Source organism: Tenrec ecaudatus, chromosome 3, assembly GCF_050624435.1.
Source record: "Tenrec ecaudatus isolate mTenEca1 chromosome 3, mTenEca1.hap1, whole genome shotgun sequence".
Classification (NCBI taxonomy): Eukaryota; Metazoa; Chordata; class Mammalia; order Afrosoricida; family Tenrecidae; genus Tenrec; species Tenrec ecaudatus.
In genome coordinates, this window is record NC_134532.1 from 172,442,808 (window position 1) to 172,462,142 (window position 19,335).

A 19,335-nucleotide genomic window follows, 5' to 3' on the forward strand; every position below is an offset into this window, starting at 1 on the left:
GAGAGTATTTGAGTGGAGGCCCAATGTCCATCTACCACCTTAATACTAAACCTATAAATATATGCACATAGATCTATTTCCACATCCTCATAAATATATTTACATATGCACATTGCCTGTATTTAGACTTCTATATATACCCTTTGCCTCCTAGCTCTTCCAGAAAGCTTTTCCAACACAATTTTGTTGTTGGCATTCTTATAATTAAGAAATGTTACAGTTAAGACACGTACAACTAGATGAGTATCACTGTTCAATGATGGAAACGGATTGATAACATTACCAAGGATTTTGTGTGGTCTGGCGGGGGCGGGGAAGTCCCTGGAGGGAGTGACACCATGAGTTACAGCACTGGGTGACACCAACCCTCAGAGGAGGCTGGGGAAGCCAGTGGGGCCGACTGGGACTCAGGGGCGCAGGGGCGGGAGGAGGCCTCCCAGGGAGGCGGGGAGAAAGCCCGGCAGCAGCGCAGCCGCGGGAGGAGGGGAGCTCGGCTCGGCGTCCATCTCCGGAGACGCCTGCAAGAGAACCAGCCCAGGCAGGTGAGCCCCGCGGGGCCGCACGCGGGTTGGGAGTGGGGGGGCAACAGGGGGTCCGGCGAAAAGGGGGGGGTGTTCCTCTGCCTGCTTCACTTCCGGGGAGGGGAACAGCAGCGGCACAGCCCTTTGGAAATTGGAAAGACCCCGGGTCCCCCGTGGCCGCCTCCGGTCCTCCTTTCCAGCTCCCCGCAGTCCGACCCTCCCCCGCGGCCTCCGCGTGGAGGTGAGGGTCTCGGGGGTCCTGCGGAGCTACCCCGGACTGAGGACAGTGGAAGGTTTCCGCAGGTTCCACCGGACTTTCCCCGAGGTTCAGAGGGTGCCGTCACCCCCCACCCCCACTCCGCACCCGCACCCGCACTTCCACCCCGCGCCGCTCCCCCAGGTACCGGGTTCTGCACCTTGCAGCCCACGGTCTGAGACCCGAGACGCACAGGGACCCCAGACGCAGCGGGGGGTGGGGGTGTACTCAGAGAACAAACCGACCTCAGAGGCGGGTGAGGGGACCTGCCTGACCCCACCGCGGAGCTTTTGTGCCCTGTTCGCCCTTGCGCCCAAAGACCTTAAGTCTGATGATCTAACTGCGCCTTGGGTCGGCACCCCCAGGTCAGCCAGGGGTCCCTAGGGGTCCTCGGGACATAAAACGCCCAGAGTCGCTCGCTGGGAGCCTGACGCCGATCTGGGACTTTGGGGAGCTCCTCTTTCGTCCTCCTAAAAGCCTCTCATGATTGCTTAAAAAAAAAAGTTTGCATTATTTTTAAGGTCATGAACTACACAAATACTGACCAAGGAGGTATAAAGAAGAGTAAGACAAAAAGCACGGCCTTCATTAAAGGACCTCACGGTCTAAGGAGGATGGCAAATGAGAGGACAGTTACCCGGCCTGTGAAGGGCTCCCCTGGAGGGGGCTCCAGGGGTGCCTGCAGTCAACACTGGGGCTCGGGAATCTGTCCTCCCCAATCCCCAGATCTCCGGGCTCACCAGTTGCACAGGCAGTGATTCAATGTCGAGTCTTAGACCGCAGGGCAGCATGTCGTGTCCATGCAAAACATTACCCACCGCCGTGCCTCGCTGCGGGCTTCCGAGAGCCTCATCCTTCCGCCCAGGCTGGTGGGTTTAAATGCCCACCTCGTGGTTAGCTCATTTCACAGAGCCCACAGTAAAGACTGGATCCTCTACCTAGCGGGATGGATAACGGATCCTGCCTGCGGTCCCTCCCCTCTCTACAGAACCTTTTGAAAACTCAGGACTGCCCTTGATGCCGTCAGACCTGATGAGACAGAATAGTCATTGGTCACCTGTCCCTCCTCAGCACCTTGCACTGCGTTCCCTGTCGACCCCGTTCATTCATGGTGGCCTCGTGTGTGGTGGGGAAAAACTGTGCTCTGTGGAGTTTTCACAGCCTTGGCAAGGGTGACGGCTGCCTGGTGGGCTGCCAACTGCAAGGTCAGCAGCTGGAAACAACCGCTGACAACCGGCTGCTCCCGGTGTGAAAGAGGGGGCTTTCTGCTCCTGGAAAGAGTGACAGGCTCCTAAGCCCTGGTGCCTCGAATGTCCCTGTGAGTTGGACTTGACTCTGTAGCAGTGATTGAGTGTGTGTGTGTGTAGTTTTCAATGACTGGTTTTCCTGAAGCAAATCACCAAGCGTTTCTTCCAAGGAGCCTCTCAATGGACTCCAATCTCTAATCCTGCAATTAGCAACCCAGCCCTAACCATTACCCTACCTCTCCCCCTCCCCCTTTCCAAGAGTAAAACTGACCCCCTGGGCTTTGGGAGACGTTAAATCTCGATGGAAGTAGACAGCCTCCTCTTTCTGCCACAGGGCAGCTGGTGGATTCCAACCAGGGGCCTTTCCATTAGCAGCTCAGCTGGTGGCCCACAGCCCCACCAGGCCTCCTGCTTGTCCTCCTCTCTTCTCAAAGGCAAACTCACTGCCACCACATTGATTCCAACCATCGTGACCCATGTATAGGACCGGATAGCACTGCCCAGGGGCGTCTGAGGCCGGACCTCTGTAAGGAGAAGCATCGTGGTTTCAAAGGGCTAATGCTGCAGTTAGTAGCCCCTCCTCGGAGGATCTTGCCATGCTCTCCACCGGTTGACGGACCTCGCTTCCTCTTTTAGATTGTGAGCTCCCTTGAGGCAATGATTTTAATATTAGAAAGTTGATGACTTTTCAATGTATTGGAACCTGTTTGGGAGTATGGTGGACAGGTAGTAACACATTCCGGCACTCACAGTGACATCTCCCCCCTCTTACAATGTGACTGTTGCCAGGATGGGGTTAAAGTGGGGCGGAGCATTAGAAATGGGGTTTGCTGGTGATTGCGTACGAAGACCTATAACAAAACGAAAGAAGGTTCCCCAATCGGTGCTTTCAGGGTTGCTATGCATTTAATCACAGTGTGAATTTTCTGTATTTTTTTAATATGGAACCCTTCACGAATTTGCGTGTCATCCTTGCGCAGGGGCCACGCTAATCTTCTCTGTATCGTTCCAATTTTAGTATATGTGCTGCCAAAGCAAACACGTGAATTTTCTTTACTCCCCTTAGCCCTTGGGGGAAGGAGGAAGTGGACTGCATTCTGCTGGAAGCACAGCAAGGCCGATGGCTTCAGTGTCGACTCATGGAAACCAAGAGAAAGGGCCCCATTTGCCACCGCCCAGCAAGCAGGTATGTTGTTCGCCTGGGGCTGCGCCATCTGCAGGGCCCTCACGTGCAGGACTTCTGTTCAAACACAAGCTGGCCCAGACACGTCCCTGTTGTGCTGTTGCTTTTGTAGTCTGGCACCTGGTGGACGGGTTCAGAGCAAACGGAATGCGGAAGGAAGGTTTTCGGTGGCCTCACAAAGGAGCTGGAAGGATGTACTCACAAAGTCCTTTCTTTGTTCATCCCTGTTTCGAAGCTAGCTTAACTAGTTCTGAGGCAGGCAGTCTGGGACTGAAGGGCCTTTCTCCAGCAGACTGCAACACCTGGCCGAGGGCTGCACTCTAGCAGCATGACATATTCTGCTTTTTTCGACATTTCCTGGGAACCAGGGGTATTCGCATTAAGCATAAGCCAGGTGTTCCCAATCAGGATAACTCACTGCCATCAAGTCAATGTTGACTCTCAGCACCTGTATAGGGCCCGGTACAACTACCCCTGTGCGTTTCTGAGACTGTAGCTCTTTGAAGGAGTAGAAAGCCCCATCTTTCTCACGAGGAGCTGCTGGTGGTTTCGAACTGCTGACCATGCGGATCGCAGCCCAACTCGTAACCACTACACCACCAGGGCTCCCATCCAATCAGGTTAGCAGGGTTCTTGATTACTAACCCAGCCATCAGGTGGAGCAGCCGAGGATGAACAGGGACACAGCTTTTCAACGTGTTCAAGATGAATGGTCCGTGTTTCAGAGGGGTGTGGAGGAAGGAAAAGGAGTGTGTGCCATATGGTGAGAGAGAGAGGACAGGCGTTCGTGTCCTCTGGGGGCAACTTTTCAAGATAAAAAGGGGTTTATGGAGGAGGCGAGGTTGGGGAGGCAAAGTTTAGGAACAGCACACAGACAGATGATACCAAGTCACAAGGAGGAATGTCTGGACACCTGAGCTGCCCTGAGAAATGGAGCGCCATCAATCATTGATGTTGGTGACAGAAAAAGATCATCAGTGCCCTGCCAGCAGGCAGACTCTGCGGGAACATTTCATCTCGATTGCAAGACTCGCAGTCATTTTGATGGCGTGTGTGTGTGTGTGTGTGTGTGTGTGTGTTGGAGGGGCTGGGGTGTGAGGAGGAAGGTAGGTGTGAGTTGCTCATGGCTGCTGTAGCCACAGCCAGGAACAAGAATCAATGGCTTGCATTGGGCATAAGTTGGGGATCCTTGCTGTGGGGTGGGGGTGGTGAGGAGGAATGAGAACAGTGCCTTCCCCCATTGCCAAGACACCCTCTCTGCCCCCTCACATGCTAAGCCGTGGGGAGCTGTAGAAAAAGAGGAGGGCGGTGGTCACATTGGGTTGCTGGTCGACCTCCAAAGGCACTGTGTCACAAGATCAGTTCATCTTGTTAGCATGGCAGGATGACAGGATGCATGAGGCCGAGCTTGGGACCCTAGTTGGCCCATGGAAACGTTCTCTCCAGGAATGCCCTCACATGGACAGCTACTATAAGCGATGCAAGGAACGCTGGTGGCACAGAGGTTAAGTGCTCCATTGCTAACAGACAAGTGGGTGATTCAAAGCCATCCAGCAGCACCTGCGAGAAAGGTCGAGCAAGGCCCTTCCATAGGGATTGCAGCCAAGCGGACCCTCGCGGGCGGTACGACTGCATCACGTGAGGTCACTATGCATTGGGAATTGACTGGCACCCGGCAACAATTAGGCAAGGATGGCAGGACTTGGTCTTACCTACTTAAGACAGGTTGTCAGGAGGCCATTCCCTGGAGCAGGGTATCATGCTCAGCGGAGGGGCAGCGTACACGAGGAAGGCCCTCACGGGGAGGGGTGGACTCTGTGCTACCACAATGGATGGGCTCAAGCACAGGAACCAGTGTGAGGACAGCACAGGACGGGGCAGTGTTTGGTTCTGTGGTGTGTAGGGTCCCAGTGAGTGGGGACCAACTCAGCGGCATGTCAGGACAACAACAGAGACAACCCCAACAATTGAAGAGTCTAAAAAAAGTACAATGGCAAAACCAGCCAGTTCAACGTCAAGCACCTCACAACAAAACACAGTAAACCTCAGGAAAGAAGCGGCAGAGGACACGCACAAAGAATCTACACACGACAGAAACAAAGAAAGATCATTCATTTTCAGAAAATAATTAAGCCCGAAGAAAACGCATAAGCCAAAGTCATTCTGCCCCAGTTCAACTGTAGGGATTGTCTCCGTACTCAGGGAGGTGGGCGGTCTGGCTGAAGAAAAGAGCCACCACAGCAGAAGCTCCGATTCTTGGGAGAGTCTCTCACATCCACAGCGTTACTCAATAGCAGAAAGGATTAGGTGACAAACAGGGTTACTTTAGATAGTGAATGAGTGGCACCAGATCAAAAGATAGCCCTGCCATGCTAGCAAGACTATGGAGAGATGCCCAACTACACCAAATGATCAAAAACATGCAAATCAAACGATGCAATATGATTTTAGACCGATTGTTGTTCGTTAGGGAGCCCTGGTGATGGAAGGGACCACACATTGGGCTGCCGTGGAAACCCCCAGCTGCTCCAGGGGAGAAAGATAGGTTTTCTATTTCTGTAAAGAGCTACCTTCCCAGAAACCCATGGGGACAGTTCTCCTTTGCCCTGTAGGGTTGCTATGCGTTGCCATCGATTCAATGGCAGTGAGTTTGTGTCTTTGATATAGGTCACTGGGTAGCACAAGTAGTTTGCAGTCAACTGCTAAGCAAAAGTAAAAGGATGGTGGTAACACCCCCCCACATACACACACACGCACACGCACACCCATTGGCCCTGCGGGAAACAGACCTGGTGATCTGCTTCCATAAAGAGTACAGACACAAACACCCTATGCTGCCTCCACATCTAAGCAAAGAACAAACTGCCTACAGCTTGGCTTGTCCTAGTGAGGGATGAAAGGGTAATGGGCTGGAATCGCAGGTGAAGTTATTGTGGGGACTTGAACGTTTGGAGCACTTGTAAGATCATGGTAGAAATAGATCATCTCGCCCCCAATAGAATGATCTTTTAATAGAAGAAAAAAGATAATCTCACGAACATGATCTATTGAGCCAGTGTGACTATGGAATACTCCATCGCAATGTGTGCACTTTGGACAGCTGCGGACGCACTCTCACGTGCGCCCCGGTGTATTCTGGAGAAGAGAAGAAATGCGTCACTATCGGGTTTTGTAAGGTTACCTGCTCTCTGCTCGCATTAATTTTTCTACACTCGTTTTATTTGTCTTTAAACATGTAAGGCAACAGAGGGACAAAGGCATGGGGAAAAAGATGCAGTACAATGAATTATCACTTCATGTATCTGGAGCACAGCTGAAAATTTTCAAAAAATATGCATTTAATCTCTTATATTTTTTCTTTGGTGATTTAAAAAATAGTTGCCTAATCTGCATATTCTGTATCTATTTTAAAAAAAACAGAAAAGAAAATCCATTCACAGGGAAATAACTTGAAATGATGGCTGGCTTTGTTTAATACCTTATGAAAATTTCATGACTAATTCAAAGATAGTTGCTAAGAACTTACATGAAGTTGATATAAGTGGGATAAAAATTGTATGAATACACTTCTCAATGACTTTACCTGCAGCTTTTCACGCACATTAGTTTTGGGTTCTGATACGTCTCTAGAGGGAATTGTACATGTTTTGGAAATTTAGTCTTTTTTTTTCCTTTGGAAATTTCGTCCTTAATCTCTCTTGGTAGCCAGTGAGCTTTAGCCAAGTTTACGTCCATTGTGTATCTTACGGATGAAAACACTTCTGTAACTACTACAATTTCCCACTGTGCCTCATTTTCCCTTATCAAACAAAGGAACACAATTTGCTCATTTCCAAGAGATTGTATGGAAAGAGCGTCCTGCTCCACGTGGGTTTCCGGTACCTGGCGTTTGCTAACGTAGGAAGTCCCAGTGCTGTGGGCTCCTTGCGGCACTGGGTAGCATTCACAATGCATTTTGTGCCTTCACGCCCTTGATGTCTAATGCTTCTTCATGTTTTCTGTTTATGAGGTTCAGGGGATTGCCGTCCTTCTTTAGCGTTATTGTGTCTTCTCACCAGCCGTCTCTACCTGGTAGCCATGGACTTGGAGGGGGGCCCCATGGTCGTGCTGGCTCTACTTGGTGTCGTCCAACAGGCCCTGCTTCCTTTGGTTGTGTCCCACAAATGGTTTCCCTCAGCTTGTTTTTGGCAGCAAACCTCCTTAGTTGATGAGAGTGTGTATTTCTCCCTGTTGTTCCTGGTAGGTGCCATTGAGTTGGTTAAGACTCACAGTGACCCAATGGACAACACAATGAAACACTCCCTGGTCCTGTGCCAGCCTCCCCATTGTCTTATGTTTCACGCCATGCTGTAGCCTCTGTGCGAATCCACCTTGTCAAGCATCTTCCTCTGGTTCCCTGCCCTTCTACTTTCTCCCACTTGTCAGTTGTCGTACTGTGGTGGCTTGTGTGATGCTGTGATGCTGGAAGGGACGACACTGGTATTTCAAAGACCCGCAAGGCCACCTAGAGTGAACAGGTTGCAGCAGAGCTTCAAGGAGCTGGCGTTCCACTTCTACTTGATCAAGCATGATGTCCTTGGGCAGGGACCACTCTTGCCTGACAACATATCTGACATACGCGAGATGAAGTCTCCCCGTCCTCTCTTCTAAGGCGCGTTCTAAGACAGATTGTTTGTTCTTCCGACAGTTAGCGGTACTTTCATTAGGGCTTCACCAACCCCGTAATTCAGATGCATCAGTTCCTCTTTGGTCTTCCGTATTCAGTGTCGACCCTTCACACACGCATAAGGTGATTTAAAATGCCATAGCTTGGCTCAGGCACACCTTGTCTTCAAAATGCCGTCCGCATTGACTGTGGATTCAAACAAAATGAAATCTTTGCTAACTTTCATCTTCGCCCTGCTTAGCGTGCTGTTGTCTATTGGTCCATTGTGAGGACTTGGGATTTCTCTGCATTGAGTTGCAATCCAGCCTGAAGACTGCAGTCTTTGATCTTCATCAGCAAGTGCTTCAAGTCCTCACTATCAGCAAATAGAGCTGTGTTCTCTGCATATCGTAGATTGCTAATTAACCTTCCTCCAATCTTGATGCCCCATTTTTCTTCATAGAATTCAGTGTCTTGGATTATTTTCTCAGCATCCAGATTGAATAAGTATGGGGGGGGGGAGAATGCACCCTGATATGCTCATATCTTGATTTTAAACTATGCAGTATTCCCTTGTTCTGTTTGAACAATGGCCTCTTGGTCCACACACAGGTTCCTGTGAGCCAATGAAAGGCTCTGGAGTTCCCATTCTTCTCAGTGTTATTCCTTGTCAGCTCTGACTCTTCTGAATGGTCTGCCATTGTCTGCCTTTAAATCCTTTCTTTTCCTCTAGCCTCTGTATAAGGATGGGGCAAATGCACTCTACGGAATATTTCTTTAGTACCTTGCAGAAAACACCAAAGAAAAATACCACTTTAAAGGGCAGGAATTATATTTTCAACTTGTTCCCAGTCCAGTACCGATGCTCAATAAATGTTGATGGTGGGGAAAAGAAAAGCCTATGCAGCTCAGATGTACTCTGGAGCATGAGGCTGACATGAGTGGGAAGTGACTTGAGGACATGGGTGCTCTCAGTGGGGTGTGTTGATAGTTGTACTAGAAGTTACGTACAGACCTCCTGCAAGCATGTGCAGTACTGCCAAGATCTAAACCAACTATGTATAATGATAAATGTGGCTTGTTGATGAGTACACCATCTAACAATGCACACGGAAGTAGAAACAGATGAACGGTGGTGCGATGCTCTGAATGCTATCCCACCAAGTTGGTGGGGAAAGTCCAATTCCCTCAAATTCCGTTTGTCCGTGAATTTTGTGGAGCCCCTCTTATAAATTGTGTGGTGAAGAGGCAATAACGCCCCTCTCTCCACTCAGAAAGCAACATTCGAGCTAGGTCTTAAGGAAACCAAGTTGGCAAAGGGCACGCAAGGTGTACCTACGGAAAAGAGCCCCTAGGGCAAGCATTGAAATGATGCCCATCTACACATCTGATGCCCATCTCTTCAATAACCTTACCAATGCTGTTAAGTGCTGCTGAAAGAGTTTCAACTCATAGCGAGCCACCCTGGGAACAACCCAATGGAGCACTAACTCATCCTGTGCTGTTCTCATTGCCGTCACTGTCCTTGAGCCCATGATCGCAGCCACTGTGTCACACCTTCTCACTGATGACTTTCTTCTTTTTCTCAGACCCTCTCCCCTAACACGCATGATGTCCTGCTCTAGGATCTGGCCCCACTTGATAACATGTCCAAAGTACATGACATAAAATCTCACCATCCTCCCTACTAAGGAACATTCTGGCTTTTCTTCTTCCAAGACAAGTGTGTTTGTTCTTCTGGCAGCCTATGGGATATTGAATATTCTCTGTCAACACCAAATTTCAATGGCATCAGCTCTTTCTTGGCTTTCCTTAACTACTGTCTGGTTTGTGCGTGCGTATGAGATGGTTGAAAATGTAAAGCCTAGGTCAAGCGTCCTTCAGTCTCAAGGGGATATCTTTGCTTTATAACTCTGTACAGAGGTCTTCTGCAGATTTGCCCAATAAAATATGTTGTTTTATTTCTTGAGTGATGATCGGTTCCCTCCTAAGGATTTTTGTTTTCTCAGCATTGAGGTGGGATCCATACTGCAGATCTTCATCAGCAAACACTTTCCATGGTTCACTTTCAGTGGGCAAGCCTGTGTCATCTGCATATAGCAGGCTGTGTGCTAGTCTGGGTACTTTAGAGAAACACATCCACAGAAACTCATGTACAAGAGAGAGTGTTATATAAAGGTTAAGTGCACATCAAGAAAACATCCCAACCCAGTGCTGCCCAAGCCCACAAGTCCAACGTGTCCAACACCAATCCACAAAGTCCTCTTCCTTCTCACAAAACACATGCAATGATGCCGACTACAGGAGGAAAACCGAGTCAGTGATCTTGTAAACATCTCAGTGGTGGCAGGGGTCTCCACACAGCTGCTCCAGCACCCAGGGCTGTATCAGGGTAGGTCCATGCGGCTTCTCCTCAGGGATGTCTTGCAGGAAGTAAGCCTTGCCAGCAGAAGCAGGGAACTGGCTGAGAAAGCCGCACCCTGGTCTGACCATCAGAGAGCAAGAGACCTGAGAACTAGAAAGGCGAGGCTCACTCAGTCATTTATCTCTCCGCCCTTCAATTAACCCCACATGTGTTTATCGGCCAGGTTGGCACAATAAACTAACTACCTCAGTGAGTCTTCATCCAACCCTATTGCCACGTGCTTCTTCCTATAAACCCGCTTCTTGGATGATTGGCTCAGCATCCAGATTGAATAAGATTGGTGAAAGGCTACAACCCAGATACGCTATGCTATAGTACCATAAGTCCAACAACCAAGGCAAGCTCGTTAATCTTGTACTTAACACATTCTGATGCCGCATGGGAATTGCACCTGTACCTTCTTTGCTTCTACTACTGAAAACTGTGTGCTCAAAGTCATATTTCTCATCCGTTTTTATGCCATCTACACTCAGCAGCACTGGTTCACACAGCCTGTCTTGGCCCCTGCAGTCTCTCCAGTCCCAGAGCAGTCATTTTAACCTGCTGAATGGCGTCTTCAGGGTAGCTAAGAAAGGGGCATGGCTAGGAGAAACCGCCCAGCACCGCCATGTGGAGCATGCACCTCAGCGAGTGACACGCCAGGTACAGTGGCTGCGTGGTCAGAGGGACGGTGGTCAGAAAGAAAATGTGTTCTCAGCCATCATTCAGCCGGAAGAGCTGTCTGCTCCATGCCCAACCTGGTTCTCCAACTGGGGCTCTCTCCTGATCTAAGTGCCTCCAGCACTCCCAGATGGGAAGCTCTCTCAGAAACTCGTGATTGCTTGGTGCTGGGGACCGGCACAAGCCATGCTGTGTAATGGGGGGCGGGGGGTTCTCTGTCCTCCTCCAGAGGAAGCAAAGCAGATGGTTTCGTGATGGTTTCGCTTAACTCACCGCTTAGCTTTCCTTGCAGAGCCTGATATTTTGTCCAAAATCCAAACTGCACATGCACAGAGGAGAGATCGCAAAGATTATTAAAGAGTGCCAAGAAGAAAGCTTCTGGAAGAGAGGTAATTGCGTCCCTCTTAGTCTTTGGACATGTTGGATTTGCCCCAGGGCCCTGCGGTGACACAAAGGGTTAAGCACTTGACTACTAGCCAGAAGGTGCGACCCCACCCAAAGGTGCCTCCTCAAGGTCACAGAAATTGATGACCCCGTGGCACACAGTCCTCCTCTGACACGTGTGGGGCCGCACATGTGGTTGGCATGTGTAGCAAACCACTCGTTGGCAATGAATTTGCCATTCGCAATGTATTGGCTGTCATAAATGTCATAAGTAATGACTTATGTTTGAGCAGGGACTTTGAATAAATCCCTCATTGGTATTGGGCGCTAAATGTTTAAATCCATTTAAATGTTTAATCTCCACGCTTAAATCCATCTTGAGACCCTTTTCTTAGGGTAGAGATCGTAATCAATTTAGGGGCACTCCATCTCGCTTTCCCAAAAGTGATGCCTGGTGAATGTTTTATTTTGTTTTCCTTAATGTGACCAAGAAAGTGGACCAAGAGTGATATTAAGAATAGCTTGTCTGCTGAAGAGCAGGCCTTCTTGAATGCCACTCAGCTCTAAGCTTCAGAGAATTCAGGAGCAGTGGATGCCAAGTTCCCTGCTTTATCGCGGAGCTTAGCACGGAGCCTCCCACATGGAAGAGATGCAGTAAATGGTTGCTGAGGGAATGATCAGTGGCGCTAGCGCCCTCAGACTTCTCGTAACATTGTTTGGCCATAGCCTGGCAAGCTGAGTTGCTTTCTGCCCCGGGGCCTGCCTTACATAAGACCAGGGTGCACCCAGGTGACTTCCAATTTTAAAAATTCATGATTCATCACTTGAAAATGTCGTGGGAGAGTCCATGGAGACGCCTCCAATAATTGACACCATTGTCGACTCAGGGCTAATTTGTCCTGGGACATGTTCATTCTGGTTTTAAAATCATTCTCTTTCCACGATTTGGAGCCATCCCACTCCCTGGAAGCTGCTGGTCATTGGGCATTGCTACGATGACTGCTTGTGTTTTGAGACATCAGGTGTTTTCTGACAGTCTAAGCCAGTCATTTCATTGCACCCCAGTAGATGAACCTCAGTCTGACCGGTGTGTCTGCCCTCAGGTAGCAGACTGCAGACTCGGTGGGTGTTGTTGGATTTGTTTGGGCGGGTAGCAAAAGCTAGATGTTTATCACCGCTCCCTGCTTTTGAAAGAAGACAGCTGACAGATTTTGAACAGAACGAGAGTCTTTTCTTTCGTTTCCTTTTCCAGGCTAAAATACTTACTTTAAAAAGTATAACTAAATATCACTTGTGTTTAACATGAATGTAATCATCTTGCAATCTTTAGAAAAGAGGCTAACCCAAAATGTGGGACAAAGTATTGTGAAAGATTAAAAATAGATACTCAAGAGAACAATAAAATAAATAAAAATAATTTTTAAAGGGAGCTCTTCTAGATTCAAGCGAATTCTAAAGACATGATAGTGAAGTGTAATGTAAGGGGTGCTTCAAAAAGTTGATGGAATAAAAAAAAGGGGGGGAAAAGTTCATAGAATAATTTTTTTTCATGCTATTTTTCTATGAACATTTTGAAGCCCCCTCATACCTGATCCTTACTTTCCTAGGTAGAAGGGAAAAAAACATTAAAGGATCCCTGGTGGCATAGTGGATTACACATTGAACTGTGAACCATGAGGTCTGTAGTTCAAAACCAGCGACTGATCCATGGGAGAAAAATGAGGCTTTCTATTCCCATAATGAGTTACAGTCTCAGAAACCCCCAGGGCACTGCTCTCCTGTCCTTTACAGTTTCTAGGAAACAAAATCAACTTGATGGAAATGAGTTCAATTCGGTTCAGTTATGAAGAACATATTGAACCAATTGGGGAACTGTTAATGTAGATTATGTGTTAGTATCAGTCAACCAATATCCTTCTTCTTGAACATGCTAGTGAAGTTGTGGTTATAGGGGAATGGTCTTGCTCTTAGACGACACCTGCTGAATAGTGATGAAGAGCCACGATGTTCCCAAATTACAGCTGGCTCAGGAAACAAAAGGAAAGCAGGGAGAGATGAAGTGAATTTGGCAAACTCTTCACAATTGTTGAAGCTAAGCGACAAAGAATATACAGGAGTTGATTGTGCTGCTCTTTAATTCTTGTGTAGAACTAAAAATTTCAAAATATATAGCTAAGGGAAATTTCCAAGTTCAGAGAGAAAAGACGAGAACTAAGAGTGCATATACATGGGGATGCCCACATTGCCTGCAGCTACCTATGTCTGGTGCATGCTGGGTAGTCAGTGACTGGTGGGCAAAGACGGAGTGGAATCCCTGAGCAATGCAAACGGTTACCATGTTCAACTGCCAAGCACACGTTTGGCGGTTCCAGTCTGTGCCAAAATTGCCTCTGGAAAAAAAGGCATGCCAATCTACATTCCCCCAAAATCCACCACTGAAAACTGTGTGGGGGCCCGTTCTGCCCTGGCACTGGGCCAGGGGGGTGGGGGGGAAGGGGGTTGGAGCTGACGCCACAGGAACCGGTACGGATGGAGTAGCATGGAGTTGAGGTTTTGTTAGATCAATAACTGTCATGCTGAGTGCCCTGGATATGTCCCAAGACATTTCCCATATTTAGGACAGTGCTAAATAATTAAAATGGCAAATTAATAAACTCTCATTACTGAGGGAGGAAAGAGGAAAGCCCAGACCTACTGGGATGGAGTCACTTCCAACTCATAGCAAGCCGACAGGGCAGGGTGGAGCCGCCCCACAGGGTGTCCAAGAGTAGAAGACTTTGCAGGTGCAGACAGCCTCCTCTCTCCCCAGGGGTCGGACCCTGGGGTCAGCAGCCAAGTGCTTAACCAACTGCCCCACCAAGGATCCTTGGGAAAGAGGGAAAGTCCAGGATCATTGTCTGTGAATTCTAAGTGAGAGGCTCGCTTTTAAAAGATCACGATTGAAGGGCATTTTTGTTTTACAGCTCTGCCTTCTTCTCTTGTGAGCATGCTTGTCACTCAAGGACTGGTCCACAAAGGTAAGACTCTCTACTCTTTGAGTCTTTTGATTTATCATAGGCCAGCTGTCTGTGGAACCTCCTGGCAATTTTTTTTTTTTTTTTTGGTGCTGGGCATTTCTTTCTCTCTTTTATGGTGAAGGATTTATTTAACGTTGCCTGTTTTCACCCTAAGTGCCTTGTCATAAGTAGCAAAGTGGCCCCCCGAAATATGCTCGTCTCAGATCTGTGAAAATATTAGATTACAAGACAAAAGGGAGTTAAGATTGCTAATCAGCTGACTGTAAAAGGAGGAGATCATCCTACATTATTCCAGATCCTTAAAAGTGGAAGACATGGTAGGGGGACAAGGACTAAGCCCAACATTGTTGGCTTGGAAGACAAAAGAATGAGGCCCAAAGCCAAGGACTGTGGGTGGCCTCTCCACTTCCAACCTACTGCCATTCAGTTGAATCTGACTCATTGAGGCCCTATATCGTTCCAAGACTATGGATCTTTACAGGACCAGACAGCCTCATCTTTCTCCCTTGGAGTGGCTGCTGGCTTTGAATCACCGACTTTGAGCTTAACAGCCCAACACTTAGCCTACAATGTCACCAGTGGTTTGTATGTGCCTCTAATGACTGGAAAGAGCAGGGAGAATTCTCCCTTAGATTCTGCAGAAAGGAATGCACCTCAGCCGACACCTTGGTTTTAGCCCAGTGAGACCCATTTTCACTTCTGACCTCCATGCCTGTAAGATAACCAATGGGTGTTCTTGTAAGCCACCGTCTAGTGGTGTGTGTGTGAAATGGTGGGCTGCTACCAACTGCAAGGTCACTGGGACACACTAACCAACCACTCCATAGCTGTCTGCTTCTGGACAGACTGCCTCTGAAACCTGATGGAGAGGTTCGACACTGTCCTACAGGATCACTGTGAATCAGAATGGACTTGACCTCAGTGGGTGAAATGGTGGAAGTTTGTGATAATTTGTTACAGCAACTATCAGAATCTTATACAGTACCTTTCTCTGCAGAGATCTGTGTCTTCCAGGCCCTCTCATTATGGTTGGGCAGATTGTCCACTGTGACAGGGAGCTCTGAGGAGTAGGCAAGTGGGTGTAAAATGCTGCCCATGGCCTGTCCAGGCCAAGAGGCAGCCTCTACCTGAGGAAGGGCAGCTCTCTAGTCCACGTTGTTACATCTGTGTCTATGACTACCGCAGCCACTTTGTATCCCTCCACACAGAACTCTCTCCGCCTCACAATGTTTTCTTCACCCCATACCTGTATCCATCCTTCTCCCGGCTACTCCCTGGCCTACAAGCATTACTTAGTCCCCAGGTAATAATAATGCACCTGACTTGGTTTAAGCCAGTGCTACTGATTTCCAGGACTTAAAAAACACAACAGGAAAACATACCCGGTAAACATGAGGGAAGGTTTTCTCCATCAGTCTCAAAGACTGAGTGCCTCATGTGTCTTGGATCAACGTTACACTTGTTTGTAAAAAATCATTTCCTTCTCTGAGTGAGGGGGAGCGCAGAATGGAAACCCAAAGCCCATCTGTAGACAACTGAACTTCCCTTACAAAAGGGTCACAAGGAAGAGACGAGCCAATCAGGGTGCAATATAGCACCAATGAAACATGCAACTTCCCTCTAGTTCTTTAATACTTCCTACCCACCACTATCATGACCCCAATTCTACCTTACGAATCCAGCTAGACTAGAGCATGTACACAGGTACAGATAAGAGCTGGAAACACAGGGAATCCAGGACAGATAAACTCCTTAGGACCAATATTGAGAGTAGCGATACCAGGATGGAAATGGGAAAGGGGGTGGGGGGAGAAAGAGAGAACTGATCACAATGATCAGTGTATAATCACCTCCCCCAGGGGGACAAACCACAGAAATGTAGGTGAAGGGAGAGAGCGGTCAGTGTAAGACATGAAAACAAAAATAATTTATAAATTATCAAGCGGTCATGAAGGAGGGAGGGGAAAAATAAGCTGATAACAAGGGCTCAAGTAAAAAGAAAATGATTTGAAAATGATGTTGGCAACATGTGTACATATGTGCTTGACATAAAGATGGATGTATGGATTGTGATAAGAGCTGTAAGAGCCCCAACAAAATGATTTTTAAAAATTATTTCCTTTTCCTAACGTTAAGCTATTTTATAGAAATATATGTATCCATCAATAACAAGCCTTTATCAGACTAATTCAATACAGAAATAAAATGGCAAGGAGATCCATAGGGATTAGGTTTTCTAATGGTGGCCTGCTGAGGATCCACTATTGCATCTTGCCTCTGTGAGCATGTTTGTCCAGGGGCTGTGTTTTAGACGTCTGAGACTGCGGTAACAAATGAGCTCAAATGCAGTGGCTTAAAACAACGTGTATTTATTGTGTAGAGCATCTGGAGGTTGAACGTCAGAAACGGGTCTCACTGGAATAAAGTCCATGTGTCAGCAGGGCTACACTCCTTTCTGGAAGCGCTAACGAAGAAGGATCCCTTGCACTGGCCTTTCGACCTTCTATCGGCTGCTGGCACTGCTTGATTGCTGGCCCCCTTTCATGCTCAAAGCCGGTGATGATGATTGGGTTCTGCCGTGGCATGACTCTGACCTCCTCCGCTATCTTCTTTCACGGTTAAGGACACTTGGGGTGACATTGAGTCTCAGGGATGCGAATGTTCTTGTGCTCCATGGCTAACTGAAAAGTTGGATATCTGAACCTGCCAGAACCATTCTGCATGAAAGACCTGGAGGATCAGCCATTGAGAACCCTGCGGAGCCCAGTGTGACTCTGACACACGCGGGGTGCCCTAAGTCTAAGTGGGCTGACTAGGGAGGAAGTTGGCCCCACCAGGGACAGAGACTATTCTTCCTATTTTAAGTCCGCTGATGACCAACCTTTATTCCACCTGTTCATTTAATCCCCATTGCGCCAGCTTCTGAGAATTAGGTCATCGACATCTTTGGGGAGTGAGGCATTGTTCTGACTACCACAAATGACGATGGATGGTGTCATTGAGAATTTTCAAATTTCATTTACAATTGTGATATATATATAGCAACTTGTATATACACACACAAAGGGGCTCCAAAAGGTCCGTGGGGAAATGGGAAGAGATTAGCAAGGACTGGGTGCTTTGAGCTCAGTTGTTGGCACCACCTTGGTTATCTTTAAATCGGCCTGGAATTGTCTTTTGTAGCTCTCTCTCTACAGATTAAAGTTCATATGTACGTACTATTTGCCTGTAATAGTTGTGTGAGCCAAGAATGGAATCCATAAATTTTTAAAAATCATCTCATTGGATCAAGAGTCTATGTACACATTAAAATTTTTATCTTAAATTTTTGGAGGTTTCTTTATAAATGTAAACGTATTAGAAAATGAAATAATTGTGTATTTATACCTTACTCTCTAGGTTATTTAGCATCTAATCCAAGATTTGGATCATTGCCTAAACTTGCACGTAAGTCATAGACATGAAAGAAAAATAAAGATATTGGAAGAAGGAGATGATCATAGAAATTGGAGACATGACCGCCCCAACTAACTGGACTGCCTGTGTGGACGCTGAAAATTCTGTGTCCATTGATTTCCTCACCTTGTACTTCTTATGTGATTAACGTTTTCTGATACCAAATTCAAAGCAGTGACTTGGCCATAGACTATTCTAAGTAGGAGCTAGCAGGGCAGATAATTAGCTTGTGGATGATATATCCATTAGTGATTTTAATTTTCTTCTTTTGGCCTGTCTGTTAGAAAGATGTTGTACAGTAGACATAGAGCATGGGTCATTGTGAAAATCAGCAACTTTCTATACATTTCCTATAAACTTGGGGTTTTCCTCTTTTTCCAATTGGGCCACGTGGTCCTTTATGTACAAAGAGAATGCAATCTAATTTCTTCCCAGTGGGAGCCACAGGGTAGAGATTTCCTCCATGTTATATGCTAAGAGGAGACTCTGAGTAATATAAACAGTTAACAGACGTGGCTCGAAACCAAAAGGTTAGAGCTTCAGGGTCACCTAGAGACCCCCTGAGAGCAAGTCCTGGCAGTCTGCTTCCCCAGAAGGCACCCCTGTCCCCTGTGGAGTGCAGGGGTCCCTGTGCAGCCCAGGGCTGGTCAGACACACAAGGGCACCAAGAGTTGGAATCAATTGGGTGGAAAATCGGCAGGTACTCTAAGTAAGGGACCTCTCTCCCATGTGCCCTCTCTTCTTTGCAGTGCTCTGCTCCAAGTCCTTAGAGGAGATGACGGGGACCTCCAACCCACTGTCCAGGAGGCTGCTCAGAGCCATGACCCTGACCCCATCTCCCACCCCTCTCCTGATAGCCACAGTCTTTTGCCTGCCTGCTGGGCCACCATGGGCAGCACTTTTGCTGGTTACAGCCTGACCTCATCATTCTCAGTTCCAATCTGAGGAGATTGGAAATTCCTCGCTTGCCAGGCCTGCTTTATAATAGGGTGCCACGTCCTCGGTTTGTGTTCATTGATTCATCCTAATACTTTAAAATACCAGTTACTACTGTTAATTAAGAAACTTCTAGAAAAGGATTAATAGAGAAGATTCAGACCTTTAATTGACCTGTTTTTCCCAACCTACTTTGACAGTTGCTGGTATCTTGGGATTCGGGCTTGGAAAGGCCTCCTATATAGGAATATGCCAGAGTAAATTCCATTCTTTTGAAGATCAACTCCGTGGGGCTGGATTTGGTCCACAGCATAATAGGTTTGTAATCTTTTTTTTAATTTGGAGATTATAATTGAAGATAGTTATAAGAGTTTAAATGAAAGACTAGCCAGCATGAATGTATGAATTGTGAAAAGATCTATTAGGACCCCCAATAAAATTATTTAAAAGGAAGACTATCCACCATTATGTTCTTAACATTTTAAAAAATCTTCATGCTAAAGGAAACTCTACAATCCTCAAATATTGAGTTGTTGCCACCCAACTTCAATCGTTGTTATTTAATATTTGCCTTAATTATCTAACAACTTCATTTGCACATTAAC

General features: G+C 47.4%; 1 protein-coding gene and 1 non-coding gene across 2 annotated transcripts in view; one reads left to right on the forward strand and one right to left on the reverse strand.

The window, feature by feature from the left end:
* The first annotated feature begins 430 nt into the window (after positions 1–430).
* OCIAD2 (OCIA domain containing 2) overlaps positions 431–19,335 on the forward strand; it is a 28,503-nt gene continuing 9,598 nt past the window's right edge. The window contains exons 1-6 of the mRNA XM_075544972.1: positions 431–542; positions 3,091–3,210; positions 11,230–11,326; positions 14,285–14,338; positions 17,738–17,785; positions 18,931–19,048. Coding sequence (XP_075401087.1) covers positions 3,145–3,210; positions 11,230–11,326; positions 14,285–14,338; positions 17,738–17,785; positions 18,931–19,048 — 383 coding nt within the window. The 5' untranslated portion in view covers positions 431–542; positions 3,091–3,144. The remainder of the gene's footprint in view (positions 543–3,090; positions 3,211–11,229; positions 11,327–14,284; positions 14,339–17,737; positions 17,786–18,930; positions 19,049–19,335) is intronic.
* On the reverse strand, positions 2,960–3,066 carry LOC142443988 (U6 spliceosomal RNA). The gene has a single exon (XR_012783685.1). It is a non-coding gene; the product is annotated as a U6 spliceosomal RNA (small nuclear RNA).